Raw genomic sequence first — 21,651 nt, 5'->3', positions numbered from 1 at the left:
TATATACGCAACGACTGACGAGTGCGTATACGTTTTGTATTACGCAGATGCAGCCGAGAAAGAGAGCCTCGAGGCGTTTTTATCGTATAGGATATACCGGCGAGTATAGAGTGAGTTTGCAAGAATTTAATTTTTGCTGCAATAATAAACGACGCGTAGGTGCTACTGTACAGTGCGTACGTTAAATACTCGTGCAGCAAATCGCGCTGCTATATCAATGTGTGTGTGTGTGTGTAATTGTATAACGGTATGTATTTACACGGGATGCCTCGATGTACACATCGACTACAGTTTATTTTCAATTTACGGGAAATTTTTTCATCGGCCGTAATCCGATAACGATGAAATTTTCATTTTATCGATTAATCGACGAGAGGAGCGAGGCACGTGTAAAAACTCATCGTCGCACGCGTCGATCGTGGTATGTACGACGTTCTCTCGTTACACGGAGCTCTTGATTGTAGATCTATCGGCGCGCGTGGCAATTCCAATATACAGGTATATAATACGAAGCCCTTGCGCTACGACGATCATTTGAATCGGCGTACTATTTTTTTTACAATTTCCAATATTCGAAAAGTCAAATTACTTCATTGTAAATCGCATCGTGACCGTTTTTGTCAAGAAGATATATCGATAACATCTCCGAGGCCCGATTCGACCCGAGAATTCTTTTTGAATGCAGTGCGGTGCATTAGCTGTTGTGGAAAGTTGACCGACGAATATGTGTTTTGTTAATTCGGCAGCGGGGTCGGGTTCATTGGCTGCACGGATCGCGGGATCGGCGCCCTGTGCAACTTCAGCCTCCACATTATCGTTGTCGTCGTTGAGCATTGTTACACGCACAATTGCACACGATCAAAAGTCGCTCACAATTTGAAATTCTCGATACTGTCTTTCTGAGATTAGTCTGCGACGTCGAAACGAGTACTGAATCGTACTACTTAAAGGCGCGAAATCGCCGATCGAGAACCGATACTCGAGCCCAGCGCCCGATGAATATTGTAAACAAATGTCTAGATATCGCACAAGACAAAACTCGAGATGTTTCGAACGCAAAACAACAATTTAATTAGTCGAAACTCCGATGTTACGTCGTGTCTTTTCTTTTTATGGCAACATTTAAATCCTCTATTAGCTCTTAACCAGCACGATTGGCTTTTTTTGCGAGCCGCAATTGTTGCCTGAAACTGCGGACTTTCTGAGCACGTGACAAGTAGCTGATTAGAAAAATATTAATATAAGATTTTGGATTGATAATGATACCAGGAAAAGGATGAAACAATCGTGAGAGCTTTTGCTGATTTTAAATGAATGTAGAGAACATTTTTTGGTTCAAATTAAATTATTCACTTCGTTTTGTTCGGTACGAATTTATTTTTATTACCGATCACGTCTCTCTCTGTAGAAATAATCAGTCTGTCAGCAAATTTATAAAATTCGTTCGCACTAGCGCGTTTTTTATCAATTCAGTATTGTCTATCATTACTTGAGGTTTATCAAAAATTCAGAAACCAACTAAATGCTCGTCACATGCACAGATCCAAACAAGACATGAAAAAAACCATATGGGCTGATCCATGCATGAATAAATGGAGAAACTAACTGGCTAAAAAATAAACACAGAGTAGTAATTAGTAACACGCGACATTTGGTACAAAAATAAAACACCACATCGACAGTGTACAAAAGTGTTAGCATAGTTAATCGCTCGAGATTCTAGTAAAACATAATCATTTTGGCTCAATGTTAATTAAAATTAAAAAAAAATTTGTACAAGAGTCTATTTACAATTGTCAATCATTATTTCTTCTCGCATGCGTAATCATTACGACCCTCATGAACGGTCTTTTGATGCCAAAGCAAATGAGGTTTAGTTCCGAATTTCTTCTCGCATTTATCACATACGAAATCTTTACGACCTTCGTGGATTGTCTTTTGGTGGATAAGCAAAGTCTGTTTGTATCCAAATTTCTTCTGGCACCTGTCACATGCGTAGTCTTTGCGACCCTCGTGTACAGTCTTCTGGTGTTTATTCAATTTCGATTTTTCTACAAATTTCGTCTCACACTTGTCACACGCGAAATCTCTGTGACCTTCATGGACTGTTCTTTGGTGCATAAGCAAATGATGTTTAAGTCCGAATTGTTTCTCACACCTGCCACATGCGAAATCTTTACGACCTTCATGAATCGTCCTTTGGTGCAAAAGTAAGCTACTTTTTTGTCCAAATTTCTTATCGCACTTGTCGCATGCGTAATCTTTCCGATTTTCATGTACTATCTTTTGGTGAAAGACCAAATGCGAGTTTTGTCCAAATTTCTGCTCGTATTTGTCACGTGCATAATATTTGTGACCCTCGTGAACTGTCCTTTGATGCAAGAGCAAATTATATTTTCGTCCAAATCTCTTCTCGCATTGGTCGCATGCGTAATCTTTACGATATTCATGGGTAATCTTTTGGTGCGAATGCAAATGATGTTTAAATCCGAATTTCTTCTCGCACCTATCACATGCATAATTTTTGCGACCCTCATGAATTGTCTTTTGGTGGACGAGTAAATTACTTTTAAAACCGAATTTTTTTTCGCACTTATCACACGCGTAATTTTTGCGACCTTCGTGTACTGTCCTTTGGTGGTTTAACAAATTGATTTTACTTCCCAATTTCTTTTTGCATTTGTCGCATGTGTAACGGTTGTGGTCTTCGTGGAGTATGTTTTGGTGGACGAGCAAATTCTGTTTACGTTTGAATTTTTTTTCGCATTTGTCGCATGGGTAGTCTTTGCGACCCTCGTGTACTATCCTTCGGTGATTTAACACATCCGATTTTCGTTTAAATTTCCGCTCACATTTTTCACATGCGTAATCTTTACGACCTTCGTGGACTGTTTTTTGGTGCTGAATCATAATCCATTTTTGTCCAAATTTCTTCTCGCACTTGTCACATGCAAAATCTTTGCGACCTTCGTGGACTGTTTTTTGGTGGCGGAGTAAATTCGATACGTGTCCAAATGTCTTATCACATCTGTCGCATGCGAAATCTTTGCGACCCTCGTGGACTGTCTTTAGGTGTATGAGCAAACTCTTTTTAAATCCAAATATTTTCCCGCAATTGTCACATAAGTAATCTTTACGAACTTTGTGGACTGTCTTCAGGTGGGAGATTATATCAACTTTTTTTCCGAATTTCTCTTCGCCCTTGTCGCACGCGTAATTTTTACGATCTTCGTGGACTGTCTTCAGGTGGAAGATTAATTGCGTTATTTTTCTGAATTTCTCTTCACATTTGTCGCAAGCAAAACCTTTCTGACCCTCGTGAACTGTCTTTATGTGTAGGAGCAAACTCTGCTTATTTCCAAATCTCTTTGCGCACTGCTCGCATAAGTAATCTTTGAAAACTTCGTGGAATATTTTTTTATGTCTAATCAAAGTTGACTTATTTTCGAATTTCCTCTCACACTTTTTGCACGTGAAATCATAGCGATCTTTGTGAAGTAATTTCTGATGGGTAAACAAACTCGATTTTTTCACAAATTTTCTCCCACACTGGTCACATGAAAAACCTCTGCTGCCTCTGTGTTCTAGTATTTGATGTCTACTCAAATGACTTCTAAACTCGAATTTCATGTCGCACTTGTCGCATGCATAATCTTTTTGTTGATTGTGAATTGTGTCTCGGTGTGTTATCATACTTGATTCTAGTGTAAATGCCTCCTGACAAATATCACAAACATATTTTTTATCGCCTGGAACAACAATGTCATGTTCATTCAAATTATCTTCAGTAACAACTCGCTCGAATTTCTTCTCACTTTTATCCATTTTGGTACCTCAATTAAACGTCGATCTTTCTATTTAGTTCCACAAAAATTAAATGAGTAAAATTGATTGTTTGGTATTTGCTTCACGGGGAAAGATAACATTCAAACTAATTTGTTTTTACTATAAACAAGATGATAGAAATGTTTCGTTTATAATCGTATTGTTTACAATTGAGGTACCAATTCATCTGTTTATTCAGTACTTTTACAATATATCGAACAATTAACAATTTTAACTTGGCGATAATTGCTTCGAGGAAATTTTGGATCTTCTATAACTAAGTTCTTTAATAACTAACTCCCGACACAATTTGAGACAGTACATAATCGATATAAATCAATTTGACGCCTTGAAAATGCTGTGAAAGAACATAAGAAATAAAGAAGTTTCATTCTAAAATCTGACCATGAAACATACAAAGAAAAATTCATGCAGTACGAGAGTAGCCTAAATTAGTTAAAACTCGCATTAGGCTGATTTCATCTTATTTTTGTGCTGAAATTCGGAACTTTGTGTGATCGGTAAGGGCTCAAGGGGCCTGCTGTAATTTACTGGCCTTATATTTAAAGAGTTTAAAGTACCAATTTCCGATATAAAGCTCAGACTGTATAATTTTTATTCAAATTTGAGCACTCGTAAATAAATCGATGCCATACGCGAATGTTCCTAAAAATTCAGAAACTCTTCAAGAAAAAAAAGTGTAAACAAGCATTCACGGGGAACGCATATTCTTCTATGAAAAAATCGTTAAGAAAAAAAAACCCCACAATCTCATCGTTGATCCCAAATCTGAAATAATTCAGGAACGTTTCTCGCGATCGAAAGAAAATTGCAATCTTAATCGATAGCTGCAGAGCTGCCTCTATATATTAATAAAAAATTATATATCGGCAGCTTTACACAATACAGCAACGTAGCCACCGTAGTACATAATAAAGAAAAAAACGTCTGTAATAACGACGATACGCTCGGTAGTATAGTAGATAGGCAGTTAATACACGTCGACGGCTCAAAGAACCTTGAAAGGGGCAGCATAGCGCATACAAATAATATAAATATAGATTCGCGCGCGCGAATCCTTTTGCTAGTTATCGAAAAATAGCATTGAAGCTGTCTCGCTGCGCCGCTGGCTCCGGGCTTGCTCTCGGGATCAGCTCGAATCTATATTATGTCGTCGTCGTCGTTATGACGAAGGGAAGATGCAGCAACGGTATATATACAAGAATTTTTTTCTCTCTCTCTCGCTCTCCGTGTCCGTGACACTGACTGACGTCATTTACATGCTGCTGCTGCTGCTGCAGCTCGCGCTCGCGCCGCGATGACGCAATTGATACCGGCAATGTACATTCGCTCGGGGAGAGTATGTGTGTGTGTGCGACGTTGATGATGATGATGGAGCTCCGTTCCGCGAACCGGCCGGGGTGCGTTTGTAGCCCTGGCCTTGCACCCCTCGCCCCTCCCCCCACCTCCTCCTCCTCCTACCCTCGCACGTACTACTACTAATACGCAGAGGCGCCCAGAGCTGCGGCAGAGCCGTATAGACTATATATATTTTATTACCGTGTGTTGTATATTATAGCGCGGCCGAGAGACCAGAGACCCTGACTGCAACGATCCACACGACTCTCCTGTATATATACGTACACATACCCTCCTCCACCCACCGAACGATATTCTCTCGTGTGCGCTGTTGATATACGTATCCACGTGTGCTACACACGTTTTTTTTTCCTTTATTTTTTTAAAACAATGTGTATAATATAATTATATATAATGTATATAAAGTTGCCGCAACTCGTCTTTCTCTACCTGTGCACGTGTGTAGCCGAATCATTATTATCATCCATCGTATCGTATAGATAAACACGTGTATTAATTTGATTCTTTTTACAATAAAAGCTCCGCGCGCGTGTGAATCTCTTTTTTCCCATTACCATTCGATCCGCGCGATATATAGTATTATTAAATGCGTCGCTATGCGTTTCAAACACGCGCGCGGGTGAAATTCGAGCGCAGAGAGAGAGAGAAAGTCATCTCGTGTGTCGAGTCGAGAAGACGATGTACGTACACGTGCGGCTCCGTATTACATTTGCAGTATACCTGCTGTATATTATACACGTACAGATCGAGTGCGGCATTAGATGTATCTGTATAATATACAGTGTATATATAGGTAGGTAGCTGGGCGCCTGCGAGTACGGTGACCTTGTGTGCAGCACGTTGCGATGCTGCCGCTGGGCAGTTACAAATAGTGATCTGCGAGAGTTGGAATTGTTTTTTTATCTTTTTGCTATTAATTAGAATTAGCGAGCGATTGCTTTTCGGTTGATATTTATATGGGGGGGGGGGGGGNGGGGGGGGGGGGGGTAAAAACTACTAGTAGCTTGTCGCTTGAGAAAAATTCTTACTTTGCTCCGATAACGATTTTTTAAGAAAATGTTTGTATTGTATCGATATTTTATTTTAATTGCAATTTTTCTTGAGTAATGATCGGTGACTAGGAGGACACTATAAACGGTTTACACTACAATCGTATGAGAATATTTTTTTTCGAATCAACTTCGATGGTGTCCCAAGGGTCAAAAATCAAGCACGAAAATTATGGCTTATCGTTCGCTTAGCCATCTCCATCGCCTTCTGTTTTCATATATAAAAATACATAACACCATCGCACGTATAGCCAAATCCGCGACTTTCTCATCGAATTCCTAATACGCGTGTAACAGTACACTCGAAGAGAGAGAGAGAAAAAAACTAGATCTAAATTCCGATAAATCGTAATTCGTCGACTGGTAATAGTGTCGCGCCGGGGGGCTGTTGTCATATGGATGACGCGCGCGGGCGCGATCAATTTTCGCGCGCACACGTGTTAAGAGGTAAATTGCAATTTAATCGAAAAAAGGCTGATATAAGAGCGGGCAGAGAGATTGTCGGCGGGGAAAAAATATCCCGCGATAGATAAATGCACACCTGCTCGCGATTTTGTTCCGTCATTAGCTATCTAGTTATCACACGGCACACAAAGTAATAAGTGTGCACACTGTTATACTCCAATCTGTATTATGAATTTACAGTGTCCGCGAAGACGACAACTCCGCGTGTACACGAAAACTTCTCGTTTTTTTTTTTATTAATTAAGTATATGCGCGTCCCTAACCTCGCAAAAATTATACACGAAAATCATTCGCGAAAAATGTTCGACTTGATAACGGTGCGGTGACGCGCACACGTTCCCCATTATTATGTATAGTTAACCGACTTTCAATTTTCTCACTAGGCAAATATGCAATAAAATGATGATATCGCGATCGAAGCTATGCGTATATTTTTTCCGTAGCTGCGCGCCTGCGACACCAGTGTCACACGTTAGCAGCGGTGCAGCCACAGCAGCCTGCGCGTATATTTCGCTCTCGACCTTGCTCTTGGCTTGCGCTCCGATATATATACGCGTGTGTATACGTACGTATCTGTGTCTGTGTGAGAATACCTATATATAGTAACGTCACAAAAGTGCAGCTACTATATACGCACGGCGTTTCGTTGCCTCGCGCGCGTACTACAACTACTACTACTACTACTACTACTACCTACGAGCGAGCGAGAGAGAGAGACAGAGACAGAGAGCTTATATACTCGGCGACTGCAGTCGCCGCGGCACAGTCGTCGCTCGACGATCGGATCTCGCGGATATACTTACATATATACAGTGCGTTGTGTGTCGCGTATACACAACCTCGATTATAACTGCGGCTGCATACGTCGCTGCATGACTATGTATCCTATATGTAGTCGTAGAAAATAGATACATAATATCGTTTACCAAGTGTGGTATTATACACGCGGCGCACTTTTGACGTATAATACATATACCGAATTATCGTGTGTTTGTGTGTATACAAGTTGTTAAGGCCGTTATGCGCGTAAGTATATTCGACGATGCAACGCCGGAAATAAAATAGACGAAAAAAAAAACAGAAAAAAAAAGTGTGCGATGTGCTCTCAGCCGACTACTACCTATACATAAAATATATACCTATCGCTACTTTTTATTGCTATATACTTCTCGTCAACTGCTGTGTATATATACACACTGTACCGCTACTGCTGCTGCTGCTGTGCCGTGTGTGTTGGTGCCGTGCTGCGTCGAGACAACTCCGAATTTTTCGTGCTACGCTTTCGCGTGTGCATATATTTAATTATTAAACGTGTGTCTCTCGAGTAAGAGAAGAGATCTTCGTTCGATATTAAAAGTAAACCAAGTTCCGTTCAGTGAAGCATATAACGTTAACAGCTCCTATAGATGTAACAGTGTATACATATATGCGTGCGAGTTGTGTATAAACGAATTTGCGTACGTGTGCGCGTGTATATATATATATATATATATCGAGGCAGCCAGCAGCAGCCGCCTCTGTGACTGTGCCGTGTGTGCGTGCGTGTGTGTGTATAACACATCCGGAGGGAAGAACGCGAAATGCCGACCGCCTCAAAGTTTCTCATTTTGCGACAATGGCCGTGATACGACAAGCCAGGTGAGCGAGAGAGAGAGTGTGAGTGAGTGAGTGAGAAACTCCTCTATATACATCGAGGCGAGCATATATAATATGAGAAGACAATTTCTTTGCCGCTATAAATGCGTGTATATATGTAGTCGCTGCGCCAATGTGGGCCTGTGTGTGTGTATGTGTGTGTGTGTATGTGTTATATGTGTGTGCGCGCGCGAGAGAGAAAGAGAGAGATAGACTCTTTTTTACCTGTACCTGCAGATTGTGGTATTACTTTACTCTGTGATTGTTTTTTTTTTTCTTTTTTGCTTTTGTTTTGTTTCGTTGTTTTTGCTTCGTTACGATCGAGATTGTCTCGCGGGCGCGCGTTCGAGCGAGGGTCCGCTGCACAGATGTCAAATATTTACAAATTGATACACGGAGCAAGTGCCAAGTGTCATTGGTTATGAGATGCGAATCGTTCTCTTTCTGTTGTGTTGTTTTTTTTCTTTCCTATACTCGCGCGCTCTCTCTCTCCATTGTAAACGCAACAACGTTTCCGTCGAATTGCTTATTTTTGGAGATGATATTTTGCGCACGCGGACTCGGACGGAATAATAAAGTTGGAGATTTTTTATCTGTGATGAGCTGGTGTGTGTGTGTCTGTGATTCAATGGAAATCCCAAATTTCTATAAATAGTAATGGCAAACTGTATATGTACCGTATAGTGCATCGCAATGAGCAAAACAAAAAATTGTCTCGCTGCCTTTCAAAGTCTTTCAATTACTTTTTGTCATTATAAGCACTCTTGCGTACAAAAATTATGTTGAAAGTAAATTAGAGAGTTATTTTGAAGTTATCGATGACAGTGGCAAAGATTTTAATTCAATTTTATTCTATCCAACAGAATTCCATCCTTGATAAAACCAAGCATAGAGGAGCTTCCATCGTGTGCCATTAAGCAAAGAACAGACTCAACTTCAGGAGGACAGCAAGCGAAGAAAAAAGCTTGTCGAGTCCTACCTTGCGCCATGAATTCCAGGGAAATGGATCAGACTGACCTCAGCGATTCTGAGGATTGCCAAAGTAGTACAGATCCGCTAAGGTAAATTATTCAATCTTGTTCCAAAAGTCTGTGTCTTCTTCATGTCTGTCTTATTGATTTATGATAAAATTTCTTTTATTAATTATCTTCATTTTCTTTCTTCTGTTTTTCATTAATTTTAGTCCTCTATTTAATCATAATACCATTTGCCCAATAAGATATGAGCTGCGCAACATTCAGAGTGTCATACACGTCACAAGACAGAACATCGATGCCCTGAACAGTCGATTTGCCACCTTTCAAGATCCACCGGCCATCTACTTGACGGAGTACCAGGAGCTAACGTCCAAGCTCCACGAGCTGGAAGCCAAGGAGCAGCTGCTGAATGATCTGCTGACCATAGCCGAGGCAGAGGCCAATGCTGCCAATACCGAGATCTCGACGTCGGACTCGTTGTCGAGTATGAGCAGCAGCGGGCCTAGGCAACAGTCCACTGGCCAGCCGATCACTCAACAGCAGCAGCAGCAGCAACAGCAACAGCAACAGCCACAGCGCGGCAACAGTCCGAGGACGCCGCTCAAGTCGGTGCTGCGCTGCCAACTGCCGAACCAGCAGCGCACGAGCGTGCAGGTACGCGAGGGTCTGTCGCTCCGAGACGCACTAGCCAAGGCGATGAAGCTGCGCAACCTCACGACCGAGATGTGCGTCTGCTACATCTACATAACCAGCGAGGACAAGTACAAGATACCCTGGGACACGGTGATCACGTCGCTCGACTGCGACGAGATCTCGGTGGAGATACTCGACAAGTTCCCCATCGCCACCAGCATCTCGCACAACTTCGTGAGGAAGACGTTCTTCTCGCTTGCCTTCTGCGAGTGCTGCCACAAGCTGCTCTTTCAGGGCTTCTACTGTCGCACCTGCAACTATCGCTTCCATCAGCGCTGCGCCAACGGCGTGCCGGCCCTCTGCCATCAGGTGCGCATGCAGGACGCCTACTATCAGACGCTGCTGGCGCACAATCCCAACGCCGGCATTCTCCAGCTGCCCGTCTACAACGAGACCTATTCGAGTAAGCAGCAGCGACGTCCTTGTAAAATGATTCGAAATCCTCCACAGAATATTTTGTTGACATTTCAAATTTTTCCGCAGGTATCGCGCCGACATTGAGCAGCACGAGTTCGCGCGGACGACATCCGCGCACGTTGAACCAGCAGGACCGATCGAGCTCGGCGCCCAACGTCTGCTTCAATCTGGTGAAGCCTCTGGGCCCCGTGGGCACGGACGCCGCCACCGCCCACCTGCAGTCGGATTACACCCGATCGCAGAGCCTAACCAGGTCGGCGGCCAGCAACGGAGCCAGCACGCCCCTCAACAGTCTGAGCAGCGGTGGTACAGGGTCTGGCTCTCACCATCACCACCATCATCATCACAGCGGCGGCAGCGGCGCGGGAACGACGATGACGACAGGGTCGACGGTCGCGCAGTCGCCCCTGTCGCCGGCCAGCAGTCCGACCAAGCACAGCCAGTCGACCCAGGCGAGCCCGACGAACACGCTGCGACCGAAGCGGCCGCGGGCCCGCTCCGCGGACGAGAGCTCGAAGAATCTCCTGGGCCCGCGCGAGTCCATCGAGGACTGGGAGATACCCGCGGACGAGATCCTCGTGGGGCCGCGAATCGGCTCGGGCTCCTTCGGTACGGTCTACAAGGCGCACTGGCACGGCCCCGTGGCCGTGAAGACGCTCAACGTCAAGATACCCACCCAGGCGCAGCTGCAGGCCTTCAAGAACGAGGTGGCGGTGCTGCGCAAGACGCGCCACGTCAACATACTCCTGTTCATGGGCTGCGTGAGCAAGCCCCAACTGGCCATCGTGACGCAGTGGTGCGAGGGCTCGTCCCTCTATAAGCACTTGCACGTGTTCGAGTCCAAGTTCCAGCTGCTGACGCTCATCGAGATCGGCCGGCAGACGGCCCAGGGCATGGACTATCTGCACGCCAAGAACATCATTCATCGCGACCTCAAGAGCAACAACATCTTCCTGCACGACGATCTCACGGTGAAGATCGGCGACTTCGGCCTGGCCACGGCCAAGACGCGCTGGGCCGGCTCGCTGCAGTGCCATCAGCCGTCCGGCTCGATACTCTGGATGGCGCCCGAGGTCATCCGAATGCAGGACGAGAATCCCTACACCTTCCAGTCGGACGTGTACGCGTTCGGCGTCGTGCTGTACGAGCTGCTGGCCGGCCAGCTGCCCTACTCCAACATCAACAACAAGGACCAGATCCTGTTCATGGTCGGCCGCGGCTATCTGCGCCCGGACCTCAGCAAGCTGCGCTCGGAGACGCCCAAGGCGCTGCGCCGCCTCACCGAGGACTGCATCAAGTACGCCCGCGAGGAGCGGCCGCTCTTTAGGCAGATCCTGACGAATCTCGAGAGCCTGCTGCGCGGCCTGCCCAAGATCACGCGCTCGGCCTCGGAGCCGAATCTCAATCGTACCCAGCTGCAGAACGACGACTTTCTGTTCACGTGCGCCTCGCCCAAGACTCCGGTAAACTTTCAGTTCGGCGCGTTTCCCTTCTATCCGAGCGGCGGGAACATTTGAGTGCCAGCCAGGAGGCGCAGCGCCGTCGAAGATCTGGCTCGCCTCAACGCCGAGAACGACATGTGCGACATGTTTCTGAAGCTGCTGTGCCGCGCGAGGTACGATCGCTGCGGCAGGCAAGCTTAGGTACGCGATTTAATAATTGACGATGGATTATAAATGGATGGGACTGTGACGAGTGCGCGCCATATCGATCCAGTTTTTTTTTTTTTTTTTTCATGGCTGTACGCGCGATCCGCGTTGACGAGGCTTGGCAGCGAAGAGATGGAAAATGAGCGACGTTAAAGTTGTACGCGCGTGGCGTACCTTGTCCATATTACTGTATACATTATTATACTTAAAACGTATATCGTGTAAAAACGATCGTTGCGATTCAACGATTGCGCGTACAATGTGAAAATTCGAATGCACGGCGTGTGAATGAAAAAAACAAATTGTTCAATTTTCATCAAGTGCTTGTGATATATTAACAAAATATGTTTGATCGAATTTGGCTTCGAGTCTTTCATGAACTACGACTGTTCATTGTAAATATGTATTGACTTGTATGCTTCGTTGTCTGCCTGTGCACATTTGTACACTCTTCCTCTTACTATACTTACGATATGTAAAAAGAACACTGACTATTATTTGCGCATTATGTTCAGGGACATTATCAAGTGGAGAATACATTTTAAGATAAAATATTCATTGCTCCGTGCAAAAGTAAAGAATAAAAACATTACAATCTTGAAATGTGATACGTATTATATAGTATTGTATATAAATGAACTGATCAATGATATATTGTATTATTTTTCTTAATGTGTGCAAAGAAAAAGTGAACGGTCCTAGAAAGATTTCATTTTTCTACTAAATGGTTACGATTTTTTTTTATTATAATTGTAATTGTGCAGAATACCGCTCCACGAATAAATTAAATACGATGAAGTCGTAAAAATAATTAATGCTTCGAAACGAGAGCCAATTTTTAATTTGTTCCTCAAAAACTTATACATTCTGCGCATTGCGTTTGACGTACGAAAAATTTACAGTTAATGTTTTGTAAAAAGTTAACAGTCATTTTTGTCCTGGAAATACGAACGAACTTGAGCATTAACGACAACATTATCATATATTTTTTTAAATCGATAGTAAAAATTATACTATTAAACATATTTCTAACTTGAAAAAAAAAAAAATGAAAATAGTTATGATAAGATGAAAAAAAAAGGATGAGGAGTTTTCTCCATTAACCGTTGCATCATAAACTAATTATATGTCGTCACACATCACATAAAACTAATGTATCCTTGAAAAGGATGTAAATATCGATGATTTAAATTCAAAGAAACGTTTTTGAATTATAGAATGCCAGTGGATACAGATATTGATTATAGCATTTATAGAAATCTTAGTGAGTGACCGAGCGATCGGGAGAGAAATTGCAAAAACAAAAGTATGTCTTTGGCAGGTATGAATTTTGTATTTTCACTAAAAGATGAAGAACGTTATTGCTATCTATATATATTAATTATACAATTTTTTTTAAATAAAATGAAATAAAACTTTACGTGTCTTAAATTTGTAAAAAATATATCTTGTTTCCAAAACATTCGTGTAATACACGTATATTATTACTATTTTGCTAAATGCGAATGACAATGGACCTATACTAAAATTACATCGCTATTGGACCCATTGGATCCTTCACTATGCTACGATGATTCATGAGAACTGGTTTCGTCAGGATTTTGATTTTTCACCAGACAGCGGATTTAGTAAGTAAAATTCATAAGACGATATTCATATAGTCCCAATCTCCAAATCGAAGCAACGCAGCTTCTTCAATCGGTCTCGAGTCTGTTCCTCTAAGTTTTGCCATTTTACTATGAAAGTTTAAAAAATCGAACCTCACGTTTTCACTGTGCCCATGTTAGACAATAATAGATAAAATCGCGGCCGCATTTTCCCTTTCTGTTCTCTCAGATCATTTATCCATCAAGAAATTTTGAGAGACTATAGCGAATATCTCGCGAGCTTTTCGAGCCGTCCGAAGTGTATATGGAAAAAGAGATTTATACCATGTGCGCATGATACTGAAGCATGTACAACGTCGAATCAATCAACAATATCAACAACGAATTTTACGAAATCGTCATTTTAATCTAGCGTTTTTAAAGCAACGATATATAATATTGAATTTGTGTACACCTTTTGAAACTCGTCAACTTTTAGCTTGCACACTCTATGCACATAGCTGTAGTTATTATTATTATTAAAAAAGGAGAAAGAGAATTATGCGAGCGAGGAAATTATTATACAAAGATCGAATCGGCGACACCGATTTTATGTGCATACCATCATATACACGTGCGTCTGACTAAATCTAATAGCTTACTACTTGTTGAGTCACGCAGTTTTTTATTTCATCTTTCTTCATACATTTTGCGCTTTTATAATAATAATTAATAATTCAGGGTTCAACGAGTGAATGTGTATTAATGCGTCTCCAATAATATGAAAACAAGAAGCTCATTAAATGTTTGTATGGTTAAATTTTCAGGCTCGTTTCGTCATATAGACTTGTGTGCAAAAGACTTAATCAGAGTAGTCATTTCATTATCTCACTTATGCAATCAATGTCAGATAAGCGAAAATCGTATTTCCTTTTAGCTCATGTAGGCCACTCCTTCGCAGCCCACACACACATACACATACACATTGAAGAGGGAAAAACCTTAAAATGCATTGAAATTAAACGATTGCCGCAGTTTTCATACTAGCGACACGGAAGTGACGATTTCCCTACCACTGCGCAAAGCGGAGAAAAGATATTTTCGGTCCACAAGGTAAGAAATAGTATATTACAGTACAAACAGTATTGGTAAAAGGACCGCCACCACACAAATTTTTTTAAAAAAAACTTTTATTAAAACAATAATGAGAGTTTTTACTAATTTTAAAGAAACGTAGAGAACATTTTTTGGTTCAAATTAAATTATTCACTTTGTTTTGTTCGGTACGAATTTATTTTTATTACCGATCACGTCTCTTTCGTTAGAAATAATCGGTATGTCAGCCAATTTATAAAAATCGTTCGCTCTAGCGCGTTTTTGATCAATTCAGTATTGTCTATCATTACTTGAGGTTTATCAAAAATCCAGAAACTAACTAAATGCTCGTCCCATGCAAAGATCCAAACAAGACATGAAAAAAACTATTTGGGCTGATCCATGCATGAATAAATGGAGAAACTAACTGGCTAAAAAATAAACACAGAGTAGTAATTAGTAACACGCGACATTTGGTACAAAAATAAAACACCACATCGACAGTGTACAATAGTGTAATCATAGTTAATCGCCCAAGATTCAAGTAAAACATCATCATTTTGGCTCAATGTTTATTGAAATTAAAAAAAAATGTGTTCAAGAGTCTATTTACAATTGTCAATCATTATTTCTTCTCGCATGCATAATCATAACGACCCTTATGAATTGTCTTTTGGTGGTTGAGCAAATGATGTTTAGTTCCGAATTTCTTCTCGCATTTGTCACATGCAAAATCTTTACGACCTTCGTGTATTGTCTTATGATGAATTACTAAAGTCGATTTGTATCCAAATTTCTTCTGGCACCTGTCACATGCGTAATCTTTTCGACCTTCATGTACTGTTTTTTGGTGCTTTAATAAATCAGATTTTAGTCCGAATTTCTTCTCGCACTTGTCACACGCGAAATCTTTGTGACCTTCATGGACTGTTCTTTGGTGCAAAAGCAAATGATGTTTAAGTCCGAATTTCTTCTCGCATTTGTCACATTCGAAATCTTTACGACTTTCGTGAATTATCCTTTGATGCAAAAGTAAGCGACATTTTTGTCCAAATTTCTTATCGCACTTGTCGCATGCGTAGTCTTTGCGGCCCTCGTGTACTGCCTTTTGATGAAGAAGCAAAGACTGTTTGGTTGTAAATTTTTTTTCGCACTTATCGCATGCGAAATCTTTGTGACCCACATGGACTGATTTTTTGTGTCTGATCAAAATCGATTTTAGCCCAAATTTCTCCTCACAAACGTTGCATACGAAATCTTTGCGACCCTTGTGGACCGAATTTTGGTGGCGGAGCAAATTCGATAGGCGTCCAAATTTCTTATCACACCTGTCGCATGGGAAATCTTTGCGACCTTCGTGAACTGCTATTTGGTGCCGAAACAAATCGATTTTGAGTCCGAATTTCTTCTCGCATTTGTCGCATGCGTAATCTTTCCGATTTTCATGTACTATCCTTTGGTGGCGTAGCAAAAGCCATTTATATCCAACTTTTTTCTCGCATTTGTCGCATGCGTAATCTTTGCAACCTTCGTGTACTATCTTTTTGTGTCTGACCAATTGTGAATTATATCTAAATTTCGTCTCACAATTTTCACATGTGAAATCCTTTTGACCTTCGTGGATTGTTTTTTGGTGGATGAGCCAATGCTGTTTATGTTTAAATTTGTTCTCGCATTCGCCGCATGCGAAATCTTTTGGACCTTCGTGGACTGTCTTTTGATGAAAGAGCAAATTTGATTTATTTCCAAATTTTTTCTCGCATTGATGACATGCGAAATCTCTCCGATTTTCGTGTACTGTCTTTTGGTGTAAAAGCAAATGCACATTTTGTCCAAATTTTTTCTCGCGCTTTTCGCATGCATGATCTTTAAGACCCTCATGAACTGTTGTCACGTGCATGACTAAATTTCGCTTATTTGCAAATTTCTTTCCACAGTTGTTACATAAGTAGGTGAAATCTTTCTGACCCTCGTGTACTCTCTTTATATGCATGAGCAAACTATGTTTATTTCGAAATCTCTTCGCGCATATTTCACATAAGTAATCTTTACGAACTTCGTGAACTGTCTTCATGTGGAAGATTAAATCAACTTTTTTTCCGAATTTCTCTTCGCACTTGTTGCATGCAAAATCTTTGGGGCCCTCGTGGACTGTCTTTATGTGCAGAAGCAAACTCTGTTTATTTCCAAATCTTTTCGCGCACTTTTCACATAAGTAATCTTTGAAAACTTCGTGGAATATCTTATTGTGCTTGAGTAAAGTTAATTTATTTTCAAATTTCCTCTCGCACTTGTTGCAAATGAAATCGGCGTAATCTTTATGAACTAATTTTTGATGCGTAAATAAACTCGATTGTTTAACAAATTTTTTCTCACATCTGTCGCATGCAAAATTTTTGCAGCCTTTATGTACCAATATTTGGTGTCTACTCAAATGACTTCTAAATTCAAATTTCATGTCACACTTGTCGCATTCATAATCTTTTTTTTCATTGTGAATTGTCTCTCGACGTGTTATCATGCTTGATTCTAATGTAAATGCATCTCGGTAAATATCACAAACATATTTTTTGTTGTCTGTAACCACAATGTCATGTTCAATCAAATTATCTTTAGACACAACTTTTTCCGATTTCTTTTCATGTTTGTCCATTTTTGTGCCTAAATTGACCGATGGATTTTTCTATTTAGGAAATTAAACTCGTAAAATGTATCTTTTGGTATTATGGCTTGCTTCACTAGGTAAGACCGTATTCGAACTAATTTGTTTTTACTATAACATGATCAGTGAGTCGAGGGACAATTTGAAAATCGCTCATGTTCATATTGTTTACAATTGAGGTGCCGATTTGTGTGTTTATACATTGCTTATACAATATTCAAACAATCAAAAATTGTAACTTAATGATAATTGTGTCGAGGCGATTTTTGACCTTCTAAAACTAAGTACTTTCCAAAAAAAGTCCCGACACAACTGGGGACAGTACATAATCGATTAAATCAATTTGAAGCCTTGAAAATGCTATGAAGAACATAAGAATTAAAGAAGATTCAAGTAAAACACAATATTTCTGGTACAATGTTTATTGAAATTTTAGAAAAACATATGTATAAGTATCTATAGATATTTACAATTGTCAGTCATTATTGCTTCTCGAAATTTTGGCATGCATAATCTTTGGCATCTTCGTGTATTTTCCTCTGACGTGTCTCTGAACTATGTCCACTTTTTCCCTCGCACTTGTCGCATAAGTGATCTTATTTTTGTTCTTCGTGGAATGTCCGTTGGTGCTTAAACAAATTCGATCTCAGCCCAAATTTTTTCGCGCAATAGCAAAATCTTTCCGACCTTCGTGGACTATTTTTTGATGTTTTATCAAACTGCTTTGAGTCCCAAATTTCTTCTCGCACTCGTCTGATGGGTAGTCTTTGCGACCCTCGTGTACAGTCTTCTGATGTTTATTTAATTTAGAATTTTCTCCAAATTTCTTCTCACACTTGTCACATGCGAAATCTTTGTGACCTTCGTGGACTATCTTTTGATGTTTTATCAAATTGCTTTGAGTCCCGAATTTCTGCTCGCACCTGGCACATGCAAAATCCTTTCGACCTTCGTGTACTGTCCTTTGGTGAAAGAGCAAATGATGTTTTAGTGCAAATTTCTTCTCGCACTTGTCACATACGAAATCTTTACTACCTTCATGGACTATTTCTTGATGTCTGATCAAATTTGACTTTTGTCCAAATTTCTTATCGCATTTGTCGCATGGGTAATCTTTCCGACCTTCGTGACGGGTCCTTTGGTGTCTAAGCATTTGCGCTTTGAAACCAAACGTCTTCTCGCACTTATCGCATGCGAAATCTTTGCGACCTTCATGTACTATTTTCTGGTGTCTGACCATATCAGTTTTTAGACCAAATTTTTTCTCACACCTGTTGCCAGGATAATCTTTTATACCTACGTGCATTGTCTTTTGGTGTCTTATCAAATTACACTTTACTCCAAATTTCTTCTCGCATTTGTCGCATGCGTAATCTTTGCGACTCTCATGAACGGTTTTTTGATGTAAAAGCAAATGATGTTTGAGTCCAAATTTCTTCTCGCATTTGTTGCAAGTAAAATCTTTGCGACCTTCGTGGAATGTTGTTATGTGTATAAGCAAATGCGATTTTTGTCCATATTTCTTTTCGCACCTGTCACATGCAAAATCTCTACGACCTTCATGGATTGCTTTTTGATGGATGAGCAAATGCGATTTGTGTCCAAATTTTTTTTCACAATTTTCACATGCGTAAATTTTGTGACCTTCATGGACGGTTTTTCGGTGTCTAGTCAAAGTACTTTTTCTTCCAAATTTCTGCTCGCACTTATCACATATGTAATCTCTCTGACCTCCGTGAACTGTCTTTTGGTGGATGAGTAAACTCAGTTTTTGTGTAAATTTTGTCTCGCACTTGTTGCATGCAAAATCTTTGCGACCTTCATGAAAATCTTCGGGCCCCTCGTGGACTGTCTTTATGTGCAGAAGCAAACCAGGTTTATTTCCAAATCTCTTGGCGCATTTTTCACATAAGTAATCTTTGAAAACTTCGTGGAATATCTTATTGTGCTTCAGTAAATTTGATTTATTCTCAAATTTCTTCTCGCATTTGTTGCATGAGTAAGCTTTGCCATCTTTATGTGCTAGTTTTTGATGCGTAAACAAACTCGATTTTTGCACAAATTTTTTCTCGCATCTGTCGCATGCAAAATTTTTGCAGCCCTTATGTACCAATATTTGGTGTCTACTCAAATGACTTCTAAATTCAAATTTCATGTCACACTTGTCGCATTCATAATCTTTTTTTTCATTGTGAATTGTCTCTCGACGTGTTATCATGCTTGATTCTAATGTAAATGCATCTCGGTAAATATCACAAACATATTTTTTGTTGTCTGTAACCACAATGTCATGTTCAATCAAATTATCTTTAGACACAACTTTTTCCGATTTCTTTTCATGTTTGTCCATTTTTGTGCCTAAATTGACCGATGGATTTTTCTATTTAGGAAATTAAACTCGTAAAATGTATCTTTTGGTATTATGGCTTGCTTCATTGGGTAAGACCGTATTGGAACTAATTTGTTTTTACTATAACATGATCAGTGAGTCGAGGGACGATTTGAAAATCGCTCATGTTCGTACTGTTTACAATTGAGGTGCCAATTTATCTGTTTATACATTGCTTATACAATATTGAAAAAATCAAAAATTTTAATTTGGTGATAATTGTGTCGAGGCGATTTTTGACCTTCTAAAACTAAGTACTTTCCAAAAACAGTCCCGACACAACTGGGGACAGTACATAATCGATATTAAATCAATTTGACGCTTTGAAAATGCTATTAAGAATATAAGAAATAAAGAAGTTTCAAGTAAAACGCAATATTTTTGGCACAATGTTTATTGAAATTTTAGAAAAACTTATTTATAGATATTTACAATTGTCAATCATTATTGCTTCTCGAAATTGTGGCATGCATAATCTTTGGCATCCTTGTGTATTTTCCTCTGACGTGTCTCTGAACTATGTCCACTTTTTTCCTCGCACTTGTCGCATAAGTGATCTTATTTTTGTTCTTCGTGGAATGTCAGTTGGTGCTTAAACAAATTCGATCTCAGTCCAAATTTTTCCGCGCAATAGCAAAATCTTTCCGACCTTCGTGGACTATTTTTTGATGTTTTATCAAACTGCTTTGAGTCCCAAATTTCTTCTCGCACTCGTCGCATGCGTAGTCTTTGCGGCCCTCGTGTACAGTCTTCTGATGTTTATTTAATTTAGAATTTTCTCCAAATTTCTTCTCACACTTGTCACATGCGAAATCTTTGTGACCTTCGTGGACTATCTTTTGATGTTTTATCAAATTGCTTCGAGTCCCGAATTTCTGCTCGCACCTGTCACATGCAAAATCCTTTCGACCTTCGTGTACTGTCCTTTGGTGCTTTAGTAAATCACCTTTTCGTCCAAATTTTTTCTCGCACTTGTCACATGCAAAATCCTTTCGACCTTCGTGTACTGTCCTTTGGTGAAAGAGCAAATGCGACTTGTGTCCAAATTTCTTATCGCATTTGTCGCATGGGTAATCTTTCCGACCTTCGTGACGGGTCCTTTGGTGTCTGAGCATTAGCGCTTTGAAACCAAACTTCTTCTCACATTTATTGCAAGTAAAATCTTTGCGACCTTCGTGGACTGTTGTTATGTGCAAAAGTAAATGCGATTTTTGTCCATATTTCTTTTCGCACCTGTCACATGCAAAATCTCTACGACCTTCATGGATTGTTTTTTGGTGGGTGAGCAAATGCGATTTGTGTCCAAATTTTTTTTCACAATTTTCACAGGCGTAATTTTTGTGACCTTCATGGACGGTTTTTCGGTGTCTAGTCAAAGTACTATTTCTTTCAAATTTCTGCTCGCACTTATCACATATGTAATCTCTCTGACCTTCGTAAACTGTCCGTTGGTGGGAGATCAAATTAAATTTATGTCTGAATTTTTGTTCGCAATTGTCATATGAGTAATCTTTACAGCCATTATGGTGGACTTTTTTTTGGTGCTTAATTAAATCTGATATTGATCCGAATTTATTCTCACACTGATCACATGCAAAATGTTCGGGGCCCTCGTGGACTGTCTTTATGTGCAATAACAAACTCCGTTTATTTCCAAATCTTTCGGCGCACTTTTCGCATAAGTAATCTTTGAAAACTTCGTGGAATATTTTGTTATGCTTTAGTAAAGTCGATTTATTTTCAAATTTTCTCTCGCACTTGTTGCACGTGAAATCTTTGCAATCTTTGTGTACTAATTTTTTATGTGTAAACAAACTCGATTTTCTCAC

General features: G+C 40.4%; 1 protein-coding gene across 5 annotated transcripts; it reads left to right on the top strand.

Moving 5' to 3' along the window:
• The first annotated feature begins 33 nt into the window (after positions 1-33).
• Positions 34-13,504, top strand: LOC106655603 (raf homolog serine/threonine-protein kinase phl). 5 transcript variants are annotated; one of them, XM_014376087.2, is made up of 4 exons: positions 34-110; positions 9,218-9,415; positions 9,538-10,427; positions 10,508-13,504. In XM_014376087.2, the coding sequence occupies exons 2-4, from the start codon at positions 9,342-9,344 to the stop codon at positions 11,956-11,958; spliced, it is 2,415 nt and encodes an 804-aa protein (XP_014231573.1). In that variant the 5' UTR covers positions 34-110; positions 9,218-9,341; the 3' UTR covers positions 11,959-13,504. The 5 variants fall into 5 exon arrangements, with proteins under 5 accessions (XP_014231573.1, XP_014231572.1, XP_014231570.1 ...); XM_014376086.1 differs by lacking the exon at positions 34-110 and adding an exon at positions 7,500-7,745; XM_014376084.1 differs by lacking the exon at positions 34-110 and adding an exon at positions 7,500-8,357 and having other exon boundaries at positions 9,574-10,427.
• The last annotated feature ends 8,147 nt before the right edge of the window (positions 13,505-21,651 follow it).

Source organism: Trichogramma pretiosum, unplaced genomic scaffold (assembly GCF_000599845.2).
Source record: "Trichogramma pretiosum strain Unisexual culture from Peru unplaced genomic scaffold, Tpre_2.0 scaffold120, whole genome shotgun sequence".
Classification (NCBI taxonomy): Eukaryota; Metazoa; Arthropoda; class Insecta; order Hymenoptera; family Trichogrammatidae; genus Trichogramma; species Trichogramma pretiosum.
This window is presented reverse-complemented; position numbering and strand designations above follow the sequence as displayed.

Bases quoted from the DNA above. Each gene is read 5' to 3' on its own strand.
- LOC106655603 (XM_014376083.1), top strand. From the start codon at position 8,335: ATGGCCGTGATACGACAAGCCAG. The intron at 8,358-9,217 runs GTGAGCGAGAGA...TCTATCCAACAG, and splicing joins GCCGTGATACGACAAGCCAG to AATTCCATCCTTGATAAAAC. The intron at 10,428-10,507 runs GTAAGCAGCAGC...ATTTTTCCGCAG, and splicing joins CTACAACGAGACCTATTCGA to GTATCGCGCCGACATTGAGC.